The sequence below is a fragment of the Onychomys torridus genome, chromosome 22, assembly GCF_903995425.1.
Source record: "Onychomys torridus chromosome 22, mOncTor1.1, whole genome shotgun sequence".
NCBI classification, from domain to species: domain Eukaryota; kingdom Metazoa; phylum Chordata; class Mammalia; order Rodentia; family Cricetidae; genus Onychomys; species Onychomys torridus.
In genome coordinates, this window is record NC_050464.1 from 17,112,095 (window position 1) to 17,129,138 (window position 17,044).

The following is a 17,044-nucleotide window of genomic DNA, read 5'->3' on the forward strand; positions in this document are numbered from 1 at the left end:
GATGTAGTTTTGTACTTGAGATGGGGTCTTGCTAGCTTGAACTCATGGTCCTCCTGTCCCTGCCTCCTGAGTGCTAGGTTTATAGGTATGTGCCACCATGCCCAGCTCTACTTTTAATGCCCCCTCCCCACTGCCAACCATACCCTGGTGCTCATTAGAAGGGATTGTCATTGATCTGCCAGAGACTTCTGACTTCTGGTAGACATGAACAGAAATTGTGCTTCCCAAGTTTGGCAAAACCAAGCGAAGTGTGGGTATGTGGTTCATGAGAGTTAGTATTTAGCTTAAAACCTCCAGGAAAGAAAGCCAGAGTAGATCTAGGGCAATGGATCATTGAGTCAAATGGTTTGAAGACCTGGGTTTGGATCCCAGAACCTACATTGACAACCAGAGTAGCAGAAGCATCTGTCACCCTGCTCCCCTCAGGGATCCGGGTGGGGACAGGAGCTCCAGAATCTTACAAGCCAGACTACCTAGTTAATGCACCAACAGAGACTCTATCTGAAACAATGGAACAGCAAGGACCGACACCTACAGGAGCGCTGTAGCACATGTGCATTCACCACACGCACACACGTAAGAAAGAGGTACAGCAAGACAGCTTAGCAAGGGAAGGCCCTTGCCTGCCACCAAGACTGCCAGCCTGAGTTTGATCCCTGGCACCCACATGGTAGAAGAAGAGGACTGCAGCACACGTGTGCTCACACACGCATAAAATAAACAAATGTAATAACTAAAGCCAGGGTAGGAGTGAGGCGTGTCCCCATTGATCACCCTCCATGGTTGGAAAGCCAGCCGCTATGCCACAAAGGCTGTCAATCCTTGTCTTCCCCTCTCTAACGAGGTGTACGGGTATCTTTGGTGATGAGATATTAGGGAAATGGCACAGTGTAGTGACCATCCCAGATGATCACATTCCACTAGGTCAAGGTGGGATGAAGCCCACAGCTGCCAGGGACCATCCTACCACAACCTCACCTGTGTTCATTCCTCACAGCTGAACCAGTCCAGCCATCTTCTGCATCCAGCAGTGGGAACTCTGATGACGCCATCCGCTCCATCCTACAGCAGGCCCGCCGGGAGATGGAGGCCCAGCAGGCTGCCCTTGACCCTGCCTTAAAGCCAGCACCACTGTCCCAGCCTGACCTCGCCATCCTCACTCCCAAGCTCCTGTCTGCCTCGCCCATGTCTACTGTGTCCACTTTTTCCCCTCTTGCCGTCCCCCTGAAGAAAACCCCCGCAGCACCTGAGGCCAGTACCTCTGCCTTGCCCAGTGCCCCAGCCCTCAAAAAAGAGGCTCAGGATGCACCCAGCCTGGACCCACCAGGATCAACTGATGCTGCCCAGGGGGTACTGAGGCAGGTGAAGAGTGAGCTGGTCCGAGGCAGCCCCTGGAAGGATCCCTGGTGGAGCCCTATCCAGCCTGAAAGAAGAAATCTCACCTCTTCCGAGGAGACCAAGGTGGACGAAGCAGCTGCAGGTGGGAAGGAAAAGGCGAGCAGCAGCCAGCCTCGGGCTGAGCGCAGCCAGCTCCAGGGACCCTCGTCGGCAGCAGCAGCAGAGTACTGGAAGGAGTGGCCCAGTGCTGAGTCGCCATACTCCCAGAGCTCAGAGCTGAGCCTCACTGGAGCCAGCCGCAGCGAGACACCCCAGAACAGCCCTCTGCCCTCCTCCCCAATCGTGCCCATGGCAAAGCCGGCAAAGCCCTCAGTGCCCCCACTGACTCCTGAGCAGTATGAGGTCTACATGTATCAGGAAGTGGACACCATTGAGCTCACCCGGCAGGTCAAAGAGAAGCTGGCAAAGAACGGCATTTGCCAGAGGATCTTTGGGGAGAAGGTAAGGGGCTTCACTGTTGCGGGGCAGGCATAGCTTCCCATCTCTTCTTAGGTCTGAGGCCAAAGTGTACATTCTGCACAGCATGGCCATCACAGAAGTATCAGATGTCACCAATTCCCACCCACTTTGTGCCATCCTGTCTATTCCCGCTGCCCTGCTTAGTAACTGGTAAAACTGACATGCAGCAGATGAGGAAGCATGGTCCATTAGTATCTGCATGCAGCAAGCTGGCAGGTGACCCTGTACCTGCCCTGCCTCTGAGGCCACATGCAGCAGAGGGACACTTCTGCAAGCCTTTCTGGCCCTAAAAGGTCTGATGGGATCAGATCGCACAGGGAACAGCCAGCCTTCCGAGAACCACCACATGTGGGAGCAAAAAGCTGCGGAGATCATAATTGCTCCTTGGTTGTTTTGTTACATTTTTTCTTTCTTGTGTTTTTTTGTTTCATTGTTGATTTGGGAGGAGGCTGATTGTCAGTTTATGTTAATTTTGAGACAGGGTCTCCCTATGTGGTCCTGCCTACCTAGAACTAACTCACTGTGTAGCCCAGGCTAGATTCTCCCTAGCAGGACTCCTCCTGCCTGGGCCTCCCACGTGCTCCAATTACAGGCGTGAGTTACTGCTCCTCATTGTTCCTCTCACTGCACTACGAAGCCCAGAGGACCATCCGAGCTCCACACGTCTCCTCCTGGCTCATGAAAGTGTAATTATGTGTGGATGAGCTTCTAGACCCATCGGATGGCAGATTCAGGGTAACAGGATTTACCACGCCTGTAAAGCCTAAAAGAAACATAATGACCTATATCATTAACGATTAAACCATGAGCAGACTATAAAGAGAAGTCCTCTCTTCCTGAGATGACACAGGAAGTGGATCAGCAGTGGCCCTCACAGCCCTGTTGGATACCCATCCCTCCTCACCCAGTCCCTCTCTGTCTCATCTGTATGTTGGCCTTGAACTCTATGGTCTGTTTATGACCTCCTTGTCCCAATTTTGCAATAAGCGATGAAGGTCCACAGACAGGAAGATGTGAATTGAAAGTCCCTGGAGAATTTTGAGTTCAGTGTTGTAAAAATAAAATTTGTGAACATTTAAATAGGCATTTTATGCTCCCACCTTAAATTTAGCAAACTTAATAACATTGAATTTGTTTGGCCCATGAGTGCTGCTTATTCTGGAACTGGAAAACTTTGCAGAGTGATGGGATGAGGCCCCTAAATATCTCTGGGCTACATCTGTGCCCTGGGGGGTGTTTGTGCCCATACATATGTATGGCCATATGTGAGAGGCAGCAGCCTGAGTGCGAGCATGCAAATTGTCGGTCGTCTGCAGCTCAGTGTTCCTCCCACACTGGCTCCATGTCCCCACCAGCTCTCGTCTGGTCAACCTGTGAGCAGGGTACAGTCAGACAGAGTGACCCTTTACAAATGCCCTTTTGGCCCGTGTCAACACAGGAGCCTGCTTTCTATGCCCCTCAGCATCTCCCAATTCCAGTGGGCTCTGATGCCAGCACCCCAGCCTGTCCTGGTAATACCAGGTAAAGGGCAAGATATTCTGCAATGTCTGCTCCTTGGTTTTCAAGAACACAACCTTGCAACCTCTGCAGGGTCCAGACCCTAGAGCAAACAGACCACTTCCTTTCACACCCTTTCCCAATAAGAGCTGCGACTACACTTTCTCTTTTGTGTTTTTGATCAGGCTGGGGATGAAACCTAGGCCCTTGCATGGGTTAGGAACATCCCAAGCCCATCACTGGCAGATTTTAGGCCTATCCTCTACCAATGAGCCACACTCCCAATTGAAGTTGTGGTTATAATAATTTCTTTTGCCCAGAACCCCTGCCCTGTTCCAAGACTTTTTCCTACCAATAGTCTGCTAAAGCTTATCCTGCAAATTGTCACAGTGCACTAGGCTGCCCTTCAGTGCTGAGTCCTCCAATGCACGTTGTGTGTGGCTTCATCTCCCCCGGGCTCCACAGGGCCACATGCATGTCTGTAAGGCACCTTGCAGTATCCTGCTGACTTCTGGACGCTGACAGTTGCTTTTCTTTGTTTGTTTCTCCAGGTTCTGGGCCTGTCCCAGGGCAGTGTCAGTGACATGCTCTCAAGGCCAAAGCCATGGAGCAAACTGACCCAGAAAGGCCGAGAACCCTTCATCCGGATGCAGCTCTGGCTGAATGGAGAGCTAGGCCAGGGTGTCCTGCCTGTGCAAGGGCAGCAACAAGGGCCAGGTGAGAAGAGCCAACCTTCGGCAAGAGCCTGGCAAGGACAAGCTCCACCCATGGGCTTGGGTTTGGGTTAGTGTGTACTGGGGCATGGGGAGTGGTGAGACAGGGTCTGTTCATATTTTTGAGACTGACCTCAAACTCACCATGTAGCCAAAGCAGACCTGAAGGAGGACCCATGATCCTCCTGCCTCAGCCTCCCAAATGATAGAAAGACAGATGTGTATCATCTCCATCTTTAGGTTTCAAGAGTAAAGAGGCTGAGCCTGGCTAATTTTATAAGCAGCAGAAGATTAGTTACCAATTAAGAAAATGCTGTTTATTTATAAATACAAGTAAAAGTCAAGTACCTCCACTGGGGAACTGAGAAGGAAATCCAGCCAGAGCGACTCCAGAAATGAAAGTGTCACAGGCAGTGGCTTCTGCCACCTTGAAGTGAGGCTTCTGGCCCTTTATAGACTTGAGCCGCCCTCATCGCAGTCCGCGTCCTGGCCCTCAGCTGAGAATGGGAAGCCTCCCTCCCCCTGGACCCCGCTGGCCCCAGTTTGTGCAGTTGGGAGGCTCTAAGCCCTGTCTCCTATGTAACAGTGCCTTTTTCTTCCACAGTCCTCCACTCAGTGACACCTCTGCAGGACCCCCTCCAGCAGGGCTGTGTGAGCTCAGGTAACTAGACACCCGTGTTTATTTGCTAGCCCTCTGCTCTGGAAACCCAGGGTCTGGGAATAAGAGTACCGTTCCTAACCACAGCAAACTGCCGCCTCTTCCTCTCTGCCATGCCGTCATTGTGACACTGTGAAAGCACAGTCATGCAAGAGACGCTCTTAGGAATTAGCTGCTTCTGCTGGGCAGAGTGTCCTTGAGACCCAGCTGACGTGTGGCGGCAGTCGTTTCTTTTCCTGCATCGAGGTTTGTACTGCGTTGAGGCTGTCTCCAGGTTGTGGCCATTATACATAGAGCTGGCCCGGCGGTAAAAAGAGAGAATGCAGTGTACTACCTGCAAACTCTGGACTTGCTTTCTGATGGCAGTCCAGAGAGTTGGCGGCTAAGGAGCGAAGCTGATAAAAACCCATGCCTTTACTGGAGTGGACCCTTCATTGTTTTCTAAGTATGGAGCTCTGTGTTTGAGGCTGGGGTCTGTTGGAGGCAAGTTTCACAGTTGGGAGATCTCAATATAGCAGGAGAGATAAGTCATAGACATCACTGACCCAGGAGTCATGGGAGGGGACATTTCTTCCATGTGGAAGACCTGGACAGCCTCTGAACAAGAGAACTGGAGAGATTGGAGCACAGAATAGAGCAGCCAAGGATGAGTATCCCCAGGAGCCACTAGGGTGAGAGTCAAGGGACACCGGTGAGGGCTGGGGGGCGGGAGGAGGACAGGATTGAAAGGGAAGGAGGGGGACAAGTAGGGAGGGCGGCAGTTGCAGTCTGTGAAGCTCAGGCCACTTCCTGCTGATCCCAAAGACTGGAAAGGTCTCAGAGGCTCCTGACACACCTGTTATCTATGCCCTGAGGTCCCTGGCCACAGTGCCCGGATGCATGCATGCCCTCACCACTGCCTTCCTGCACGGAGCCCACAGTCAGCCCAGCTTTCTCTCCCAGCTCCCAGGCACAGCCGGCAGCATGAGCTGTTCCTCTTTCTTTTCTCTATTTTTCTAAACATGTTGATTAGTCTCCGTATCCCATTGATTCATTGAAAACACAAACAAAGCTAAGTGAGGAGCGAGCGCAGAGCCTGTCAGCTTGCCAGAAGGCTTATAAGGGGACACATGTGCATAGAGGGGAACAGCTGGGCAGCTTTAGAAGGAGCTGCTGCTGCTACTGCAAGATCCCAAACACACTCCCCCACTACACACACACACACACACACACACACACACACACACACACACACAGAGAGAGAGAGAGAGAGAGAGAGGGAGAGAGAGAGAGAGAGAGAGAGAGAGAGAGAGAGAGTGTGTCAGGGTGCAGCAGTGGCCTCAAAGCTTTCCCCTGAGGGTTTCATGGGTTTTAGGTGTTCTGGTTTGGTTTGGTCCATACTGGGAAATAGAGACTGGACAGAGTCACTAGGGAGATTACCAGCACTCTTTCTCTCTAGCTCACACTCAGAATTTAGGAGGGAATGTGGCTGAGTTGGTTGTGCTGCACTTCTGTGGATGTCTGTGTGGTAAAGTGGCCTGGCCTCCTACTCCAATGAGAAGTTAGCTCTCCTTGAACTACTTACCTATCCCAGGCTAGACCAAGCTTGTCATGGTGGAGCTGATGCTTTAGTGATGAAAGCCTTTCACTCCTAAATATGACACTAAGTGTCTCTCAGCACCATATCTCTTAGAATCCTGACCTAAACCTTTTCCATACATCTCAAAAAGGGCTGTTTTGTTTTTAATATGCGTGTGTGTGTGTGTGTGTGTGTGTGTGTGTGTGTGTGTGTGTTACAGCAGGTGTATTAAAATCAGAGGACAACTTGTGGAAATTGTTTCTTTCCACACTGTGGGTTCTAAGGATTGAACTCACATCATCAAGTTTAGTAGCAAGCATTTTTACCAACTGAGCCATCTCATCAACCCCTGCCAAGACAGGGTCTCATGTGACCCCAGCTGGCCTCAAAGTCACTATGTAGCCAAAGATGACCTTGAATTTCTGCTCCTTTGGCCCCCACCTCTTAAGTGCTTGGATTACAGATATGCACACCCAGTTTATGCATTACTGGGGATTGAACCCAGCACTTTCAGCATGCTAAGCAAACACTCTGTCAACTGAGGTACATCCCTATCCCCCAAAACTAGAATTATTTTGTAATGATAGTATTGATAAATCCTTGTGATAAATGATTCTAGAAAATTCTAGAATCATTGACAGCTTTTATCATTGTTTCCTCCCAAAGAACTCTCTGGTTCAGAGAATCCCATAAAATTCTGATTACCTCTTTTGTCATGGCTACTGTGGAACCCCATCCCAAAGGTCCAACAACTGAGAAAGATACTCTGCCCCTCATGGATTCCTGACAGCTGTACCTGGAGGTGCACAGCATGGCCTGGTCAGTTCCTGGACAGTGGTGGGGCTCACTTCTCTCCCTAGGGTATAGGAACTTGGAAGAACCTGCCTTCTCTCCCTTGGTCAGTTGTATCTTCAGTGGGGTTTCCCAGGTCAGTGAGGAGCTCAAGGCCTAAACAGAGGGCCCTATGCTTGGTTGTCATGGTAGTCAAAGCTCTCCTTGGCAAAGGGCAAAGTGCTGACTAGGGACCCTTCTCCTTGCCAAAGAATTCCTACCTAGAAGCTGGAGACATGGCTCAGTTGGTAGAATTCATGCCTAGCACATAGCCCTGGATTCCATCCACAGCACTCATAAAGCACTCAGGAATTAGATATAGGGTCAGGAGTTCTCCATTCTAGTCCTTAGTGACTCGTACACCAATCTCTCCGATGAGGAGAGACCCAAGTTCCAACTATCTAGTGGACATGGCCCTTTGTATCCTCTGATAATCTCAACCTTGAGGTATAATGGAAATTTCATGTCATTTTCAACTACCAGTGATGCTCCATGGTGACCTCTGTGCGTGGGGAGTAGGGGGCACAGGCCTGAGGTCAACTTTGGATGTCATTCCCTTGGAGCTGTCAACCTTGTTTTTTAGACAGGGTCTCTCAGCGGAATCTGGGGCTCACCAACTGGGCTAGTCTCGCTGGCCAGAGACCCCCACCTTCCCAGTGCTAGGATTACACCACCCACCAGGGCACTTAGCTTTTTTCATGTGGATCCTCAGGGTTCAGGGAGCCCACACACTGGATAGTATCTGCTAACCTTGTGTAGTATTTCCTTTTTATTTCTTAAAACTAACTTCTGCAGGTGCTTGGGCTGGTTTACCTTTCAGCCCCTAGAGAAGGGGAGTCGAGAAGTAGCTCTGAGAGGGAGGAAGAGACTCTCCATGGTGACAGAAATGGTGGCAGGGCTCGCGCAAGAGCTGCCTGTGCCCTCAGCTTGGGAACTTGTTGGTACGGGAGCCTTTCGTGACTGTAGCTAACAAGGTGTTCTGCCTGCTCCTTTGTCTCTGGCTTCTGGCGGATCTTGTCAATGTGTACGAGTAAAATGACAGCCCATTTTCCACAGCTTAGGCACAAAACACTCAGCGTTTTCCCAGCACACTGGGTGGTCAGGAAGAATGGCTTCCAAGTCATGTCCGTCCATGAAGAGTCATGTCTGTCCATGAAGAGTCATGCAGCTCCATGGCGCCACTGTCCATCAACAGAGTGTCAGCTGTCCCTTAGAGGGGACAGCTGCAGCAGGCTGACTCTGGCATGGGAAGTCCAGTGTTTTCTACCCTTCTGAGACATCCATAGCTATGTAGGTGAGGCCTCATAGCATGGTAGCCAATTTGCCTTTATGGTGTGCATCGTGACACTTGCCTGAGTTGCTGGGAAGCCCTGTTAAAGGAGTATCTTGTCTCTAGCCCAACAGTAGGATTCTGCTGGAGTCTGTTCTTGACTAAGCAGCCAGTTCTTGGCATTTTGCTGGCATGAAAGAGGTGACAGAGAGGGTTGATGGCAGCCTCAGAAAAATTTCATGGGACTGAATAGAGTGGGCAGAATTCCTCATGAATGTGCTAGACTCAAGTTACACTTTTCCTTCTCTTTACTCCAAGAATGTCATGAGAGCAACTGGTTCTTTCCAGACAGAATGATTCTGGCAGCATTCATGTAACTAAGGTTCATGTATAACCACTTACACATAGCCTCATATAGCAAATCAAACAGAAGAGAAAAACTCAGGGCTCATGAGATCATTAAGTCAGTCAAGAGCTTTCCATGCAACTGAGGATCCAAGTGCAGTCCCCAGAACCCATGTGTGGTGGTGCTTGCTTGTAAATCCAGTGCTGGGGAGGCGAATCCCTGAGTCCAGGTCAGTGAGGGATTCTGTCACAAAACAAAATAGGTGAGGAGCAGCACCCATGGTCATCCTCCGGCTCCGCACATATGTGCACACTCCATACACAGATGCATACATGTGACATGCCCACCCACAGAGAAAAAGACCTGAAATTCCCTGAATGGTCTGAAAAGACTGCACACATACCCACTGCCTCATGGCCTGAAATCTTAGCCTGTGGTGCCATCAACATGGTGGCCCTCAGTTCTCTCCTTCTTGCTGGCAGTCTGCCTTGGGTCATTTTATTTTGTTCGATGTAGCATATTATAGGGATTCTCTATTCTGAGGCCAAAGCAGGAATCTCTGGATTTGGGCTATTATGTGGCACATATGGGCAAAGGGTTGCCAAGAGGTCCCTAGAGCTGCAACTGGGCCATGAAAGGTAATGGAATCAGACAACAAAGTGTTTCAGGTAGGGAACAAACCTGAACCCATGAGAAACTTAGTTCAGAAGCCTTCTTCTTAAACAACTGCAGGAAAGTGGATGATAAAAGCATGTTGTCCTCTCTTCCTGTGGAACACTGTTGCTCTTGCCCCCTTTAACATTCAAGGAGCATGTCACTGGAGGGCACATCTCCTTATTTGTATATTTGTATTGTATAGGAACTGACCCATGCCTCAGCCCCTCACAGGGGGATTCTAGACAGGTGCTCTACCACTGAGCCACACTCCAGCCCCTCACTGGGGGATTCTAGACAGGGGCTCTACCACTGAGCCACACTCCAGCCCCTCACTGGGGGATTCTAGACAGGTGCTCTACCACTGAGCCACACTCCAGCCCCTCACTGGGGGATTCTAGACAGGTGCTCTACCACTGAGCCACACTCCAGCCCCTCACTGGGGGATTCTAGGCAGGTGCTTTCCCACTGAGCCACACCCCAGCCCCTCACTGGGGGATTCTAGGCAGGTGCTCTACCACTGAGCCACACCCCAGCCCCTCACTGGGGGATTCTAGGCAGGTGCTCTACCACTGAGCCACCCTCTAGTCCTTGAAAACTATTCCTCCCTTGGCCTAGTGCAGAGCAAGCAAGTCAGTGCTGACTCATCCTACCTCTGCCTCTTAGTGCCTGTGTGGCCTGAGGCAAAGCAACTCAACCTTCCTGTCCTGCTTCTTCAGCGCTACCTCCTAGACTGTGGGGAGGCCTGAATGGGTTTAAGTATACTGCTTCTAGAACACAGAAGCAAGTGCTATTCCAATGTTGGCTTTCCAGGTAGGGAGTGTACTCAGTGGTGGAGACTTGCCTAGCATACAAGGTCCCTAGATTCCACCCAAGCACAGGCAAATGAATGGGTGTTTTCTTCAGTCACCACTGGAACCTCTTGAGCTTCAGAAGAAGAGTTACAGTCAAAGGTCAGCACTCAGTGGTGGGCAAAGTAGTCTGGAGACAGTTGCCATCAAGACTGGCACTGCCTGGCCTCACTTTTACAGAATCCCATCTGGCCCACACAGCCTCGGCCACCTCTCCTCCCTCTTGGGTGCACCTACTTTGGGAGACAGAATTTACAGTACTGGGCCTTCAGTATAAGAGAGAAAAGTAGGTCACAGGAGCACACAAGGACTTGGGTCTCTAACGTTCCAATCTAGGGATAAAAGAAGAAGCTGAATGCAGAAAACTTCTCAGGTAATTTTAGGAAGATAGTGGGAATAAGATGAGGCTCACACATTGTGTCTCCATGGGCCACAGACTATTCTGGGTCCTTAGTAAGCAGAACTTCCCCTTGTGGGGATATCTGCTTAAGAAAATTTCACATTTAAAAAAGGGAATTTGCTGGGCACTTGGGAGGCAGAAGCAGGCGCATGTCCAGATTTGAGGCCAGAACATAATGAGTTCCAGAACAAGCAAACCCTGTCTTGAAAAAAAAAAAAAAGATGGGGGGGGGGGGAATTTGCCCACCACCCACCAGATGGCATAAGTTCACTTGGTTCCAAGGCTAGTGGCCTTGCTGCCACTGAGGTAGGTATCTATAGGAGCCAGCCCCAGAAGCCAGGGGATCCAGTCTCCTGGGACAAAGGAAAGGTTGACCACTGAGGCTGCATAGAAAGTCAAGGGAAGGCTTCAGCCCATCAGTCAGAAAAACGTTTGCTTTGTAAGCATGAAGACCTAAAGTCTGTCCCTAACCTATGTTAGGGAGAAAGGGAAACAAACAGGTATATGACGTGGCATGTGCATGCAGTCCCAGCACATGGGGAGGCAGACAGCGCTCCCCAGGACTACTTGGTGAACTCAAGCTAATGAGGGAGTCTGTCTCAACAAACAAGTTGGGGGCTCCTAAGGAGTGACCTGACCCCAGAGGTTAACCTCTAGCTTCCATGTGCATTTATGCACACACACACACACACACACACACACACACACACACACACACACACACACTCACACACTCACTCACTCACACTCACACAGATTCAAATCCTATATGGGCAAAATAAAAAGTCAGACCCATAGCGATGAACTCATAGAAAACCTTAAGTGCCAAGGAGGGCTTCCTGTGTGGGACTGTGCCTGGACCTGAAACGGGAGGGCCATGGCCTCCATGACAAACACCACGGGCCTCGGACTTAGAAAGTGTGCCAGTGTTTGGTTTGGATATACCTGGGCTAGGCAGTGGAGGGGCATGCTCCTCTGCAACCCCGTCTAGTCTAAATCCTCTTGCTGAGAGCAGCTCTACTCTTAGGCTGCCGTATCTTAATCTGAGTCAGACCCCAGCCCCATGTGACTAGCCCACAGGGCATGCTCAGATTCCCCCATGAGTGAGGAGGGAAATGCCCATTGGCCCTCTTCAGGATAGGTCAGGTCAGGAGGCAACCCAGAGGTATCCATCACTGGCTTCATCTTGGGCTGTTTGTTCTTCCCTGAGGAACTAGGATCCTAAATATAGACCATGTCTGAATTGGCAGATGTGGGGTTCATGCTTTACATAAGGCCAAAATTAGCCTCTCATTTGGCACCTAAATAAAGCAGGCAGACTGCCGTCGTACCGGCTTCACAATTAGGAGAGACTGGAATGGTAGCACATTTTATTGGGTAAGCAGCTCCTGTGGTGATGGGGGAACCAACTTGAAAACCAGAAGACTGAGCCGCAAAGACCCATGAGGTCCCCAGGATGCCCCTGGATCAGGCCTTCTCACTCTACTCTATGTATTTATTTAGAAATAGTGTCTTGAGTGTCCTAAGCTGGCCTCCACCTCTCTACTTAGCTGAGAATGAACTTTACCTCCTCATCCTCCTGCCCCCATCTCCCATTTACTACTGGGACTCACAGGCGTGCCCCACCTCACCTGATTCACTAAGTGCTGGGGGTGGAACCCAGAACTTCATGCAGGCTGTGCAGGCAGTCCATCTACTAAACCACAGCCCCAGCCCAACCTTCTCATTCCTGAGTTAAGATCCGTGTTATCTCAGGGAGAACAGTTCACAGAATCAGGAAAAGATAAGGTGGCTCCATGGGTACAGGTGCTTGCCACCAAGCCTGATGACCTGAATTCAATCCCTGTGACCCACATAGTGGAAGGGGAGACCTGAGTCCTACAAGTTGTCCACTGACCTCCACATGTGCACTCTGGCATGTACACACACATACACATACAAAGTAAATAAAAGTGTAATAAAAATTAAAAATAACAATAATCAATTACTCCCTAGAAATAACACTAGGGAAGGACAGCAACAGCCACTCAGGTTTTTGCAAGAAAAGAAAAGGTCCACCCAGTGTGCCCGGAGCTGGGTTAGTGGAGGGACTCCCCAGGGGCTTCAGGAAGATGTTATAATCAATTACCACATCATAACACTGATGTATGATAATTACTGAGTGTTTCTCCTGAGATAGTGCAGCATTTGGCGGGGATGCGGTTCCTTCATGGTCCACTGCCTGATTAATATGCAAATAATAGGCTGATTGCATGATGAATGCAGAAAATGAGCCCGCTGATAACAGGCGCACTGAAGCGGGGAAATGATAAATTACTTTTACTGACTGTCCTACATTAAGTACTCTTTCCCAACAATCTCATCACAAATTAAGGAAAGCAGTATGGCAAGATTGGGAGGATGTGTAAAATAATGTACCTTAATAGCTTTTCACACAAAGATGTCTATATGGAAAATGTTACCTGGTTCCTCATTCAACCAAAGTAGTTCACCACCGAGTGGTCATTAAAAGACAGGAAGTAGCAAGCCACACCCATGTGTGCCCCAGCTTTGGTTGGCTGTGGAACAGGCTTGCTAATCCAGCCTAGACCCATTACCTGCATGCTGGCTGAGTGGCTTTGTTATTGAGTGGGAACAGGCTGCTGCTTGGGACAGATGCTTCTCCCTGTACAGGTGGACACAACGCTCATTACCCACGGGTGCCATGGGGAAGGAGTTTGAGAGCTGCAGTCCCAGAGGGCCTGCGAAGGAAAGACTACTTAAGACTATTTGTAAAAGATGGATCATGGTGATGCATACCTGTAGTCTAGTTTTCTAAAGCCAGGGTATCAAAAGTTCAAGGCCAGCCTGGATAATATAGCCCTTTCCAAAAAGGACCAGCCTTGGGCTGGGAAACCAAGTTTGATTTGTAGACCCCACAACTTAGGGTGAGTAAGGGTACCAGGCACAATGGCATACACTTGTAATCCCGGCACTGAAGAGGCCAACACAGGCAGATACATGATCTCCAGCCGAGTCCCTTTGGTTAGTCCTATGCCAGTGAGAGATCCTGTCTCAGAAATCAAGGTGGGACTGGGAATACAGCTCAGAGGCAGAACCCTTGCCTAGCACATAAAAGGTCCTAAGTGTAACTCCCAGTACCACAGAGAGCCAAGGTGAATGGTGCCTAAGGAATGACACCAGAGATTATTCTCTGACCTTCACAAACACACACACACACACACACACACACACACACACACACACACACACACACCATGTGCACAAGAGTGATTAATCTTTGATTACAACAAAGCAATTTAACCAGAGTGTTTGTTTTTTCCCTGCAGTAATATCTATTTAGACTGTGTGCTGTGCATTTTCTCTTAACATACAAGAATTCACTGATAAGTGTTCATACACACAACTGGTTCAGTAATGAGGTTAGCAGAGGTAATGTGAAAGCCTTATTTCTAAATGGATATGGTCTGTAGCAAGGCGAGCCCTGTGCCCCTGAAACGGCCAGCTGTGTCACCCAGAGTCACTCCCACAGTTGTATCAAGTCATGGCTTCCCTTCTGGGCCGGAACTGTAACTTCAACAGTGATTATGACCTAAGGGCCCCATGCTCTGCTCAAAAGACACACAAGGGCTGAGGATGCAGCTCAGTTGGCAGAGCACATTCGAGGCCCTGGGTTCCAGTCCAGCACCACAGAATACAGGCATGGCAGTGCACACCTATAATCCCAGCACTAGGGAAGTAGAGACAAGAAGCCCAGGTGTTTGAGACCAGTCTGGGAGAGTACATGAGACCACGGCCCAAAACAACAAAGGAGGAAGGAAAAAGGGGGGGAAGGGAGGGAGGGAGGGAGGGAGGGCGGGCCAGGTGTGGTGGTGTGTGCAATAATCCCAGCACTCAGAAGCTAAGGCAAGAGGTGTGAATTTGAGAACTGTTCAACACGGAACTCCTGAGACCCTGCTTCCTTTTTAGTAACTTACTCGGTATAAAGAGGGGGTTCCCGTGTGTGAAAAGCATCCCTGGAGGAGTAGGGTGCAGTAGTACATGGTGACTCTCAGGTGTCCCATTCTCCCATCCTCTCCTAGGCGTGACTGTCCCTGATGGTCAGCAGTCTCAGCTTCAGAGTACTCTTCTTCTAGATCCCCCATCTTCATCCCAGAGTCTTTGTTAGTGGAACCTGCTGGGTGATGTGCCTCTACCCACCTGGCCTTCTTCACATGCACACCCCAGCTCCCAGCCCCTGCCTGGCCTCAGAGGGTCTCATTACTCTGTGAAAGGCAAGTGTCTTGGGAGTCCCAGCCAGGGAGGCAGAAGCAGTTTAAGCTGACTAACTTAACTGTATTAGACGGCCTTGCTTGGTTCATGAAGAGTGTGAGCTTTCTGTGTCATCCAAGTGCCTGATGCAAATTCTGGAAGTCCTGTTTTTTTAAGTCCTGTCGTTACACAGGGACACACACACACCAGCATTTACTCTATGGCAGATACTTACTGCTCTCTTTTAATTATATTTATATTTTAATTCTATATCTATGAGATTATAGGTGTGCACTGCCATGCCTGTTTTCTGTGGTGCTGGACTGGAACCCAGGGCCTCGAATGTGCTCTGCCAACTGAGCTGCATCCTCAGCTCCTGTGTGTCTTTTGAGCAGAGCTTGGGGCCCTTGGGTCATAATCACTGCTGAAGTTACAGTTCAGGCCTGGAAGGAACTTGAAAGTCTGACACGGGTCTCATATATTCCAGACCTTGAACTCTTGATCCCCCTCCTACAGCTGTTTAGTGCAGTGCTGGGAATAAAACCCAGGGCTTGGTGTATGCCAGACAAGCACTCTACCAATAGAGCTACACCCCCAACCTAGCTCTTTCCTTTCCTATTTGAAAAGAAAGGGAGCCAGGCGGTGGCAGCGGCGCCAACAGCGGCAGCACACGCCTTTTATCCCAGCACTCAGGAGGCAGAGGCAGGTGGATCTCTGTGAGTTCCTGAAAAGAAAGAAAGGGGATCCTGGTAAATTTCCTGAGACTTAGGTCAGCAGGATTAGTGTGTTAACAAAGAGGCAGGGAGGGGGGGAGAGGGAGCCTGCTGAAGACCTGCCACTGCCCGGACTCCTTGGGAGCTGGCTGGTGATGTCAGAAGTTTGGAAATTTTTCATGGGTGGAAGGCTGTGGGTCATCTCTGACACAACTGATTACTTTTCTTCTTTTTTTGGTTTTTGTTTTTCTAGTGAGGAGGTGTCCCAAGGCACAAGGAAAAGGGTGGGCAGAGCATGCTGGGACATGGATCAGAGTAGCCTGTGTTTTAGTCAAAACAATACTTGTGTTGGAAAGAAGACACCTTGCGTTTTGGGCTGGGCTTCCTACCTCTGCTTCCAAGTGCCAGGATTAAAGAAGACACCTTGGAGATGTGTGACTGTAGGAATTTTGGGGAGGTGCCAGGAGTTCTGTGAGAATCTGCTGCTTAGCACAAAGCCTAGGAATGGAAGTGAGGCCACCAAGCAAAGATGTATGTAGCAGTGTCAGGACACATGTTACCACATGGCCCTGTAAACCACAGGAGCTGAGCAGAGTGTGCTTCTCACACAAGAGTGCAAAGGCCTAGTCTGTCCAGTAGACTGGGTGCTCTCGGTGTACACTGAGCACCCACATTTCCTTGGTTGTCCACAGCACTGTCTACTCATCTGAACTAGGTTGAGAAGCACTCCAGGCAGGTGGTCACCCTCTTCTGACTTCCAAAGCTGTCAATGGCTATAGGCTGGAAAGGTCCTCAGATCCCTCCAGGGCTGCCAGGGTGCCTGCTACACTTAGGATGTCCACAGTGAGCTCCTAGAGCCCGCTGCACTGTGCCCACAGCTACTGAGGTCATGTCCTCTTCTGGGTTAGCTGTCCTTTCTCTAGCCAGGCCATACCTCTCTTCTTCTGTAACCTGCTCCCTGAATTCTCCACCTTATCTCCCTCATCTGTCATGAGAGTCACTTGGAGTTGCCTGGCCTGGCACTGGCTCAAAGTCTAAACTCTGGACATAATGAAAAGCGGTCCATCAGACCAGCCGCCAGTTAAATAATGTTTGGGTTCTTGTCAGAATGTCACAGAGTACCCTGTCATTTTGTTTCAGCAACTTGTCCTTCTGAACGCGCAGTTCGCCGTATGGCATGCCAGCAGTAAAAATGTCACTTGCAATAATTACTTTTTGGAGGAAATGCTTGCTGACTTCCTACCTTCAAGCTGTTTTTTACACAGTGGGGAGATAATCAAAAATGACTTCATCCTGACTGCTCAAATGAACACTAAATGGAATTTGGGTTATTACCGAGATAGAGGAGGGCTGGGCGTGGAAATTGCAGCAGCGGATCGGATAAACTGCAGAGCGATTTGTCTTGGAAAATTGGGGCGGATGTGTGTTTTCTATTGGCTTCTATT

At 49.8% G+C, this 17,044-nt stretch overlaps 1 protein-coding gene across 8 annotated transcripts in view; it reads left to right on the forward strand.

Annotated features, from left to right (window-relative positions):
• Positions 1-17,044, forward strand: part of Cux1 (cut like homeobox 1) — a 331,979-nt gene that overhangs the window by 265,649 nt on the left and 49,286 nt on the right. For 4 of the 8 annotated variants that reach the window (XM_036172586.1, XM_036172588.1, XM_036172587.1 and 1 more), the window contains 3 exons: positions 998-1,839; positions 3,906-4,071; positions 4,672-4,728. The exons of the other annotated variants lie outside the window; for them this stretch is intronic. In XM_036172586.1, the coding sequence (XP_036028479.1) occupies positions 998-1,839; positions 3,906-4,071; positions 4,672-4,728 (1,065 nt within the window). The remainder of the gene's footprint in view (positions 1-997; positions 1,840-3,905; positions 4,072-4,671; positions 4,729-17,044) is intronic. 8 annotated transcript variants of the gene reach the window in all.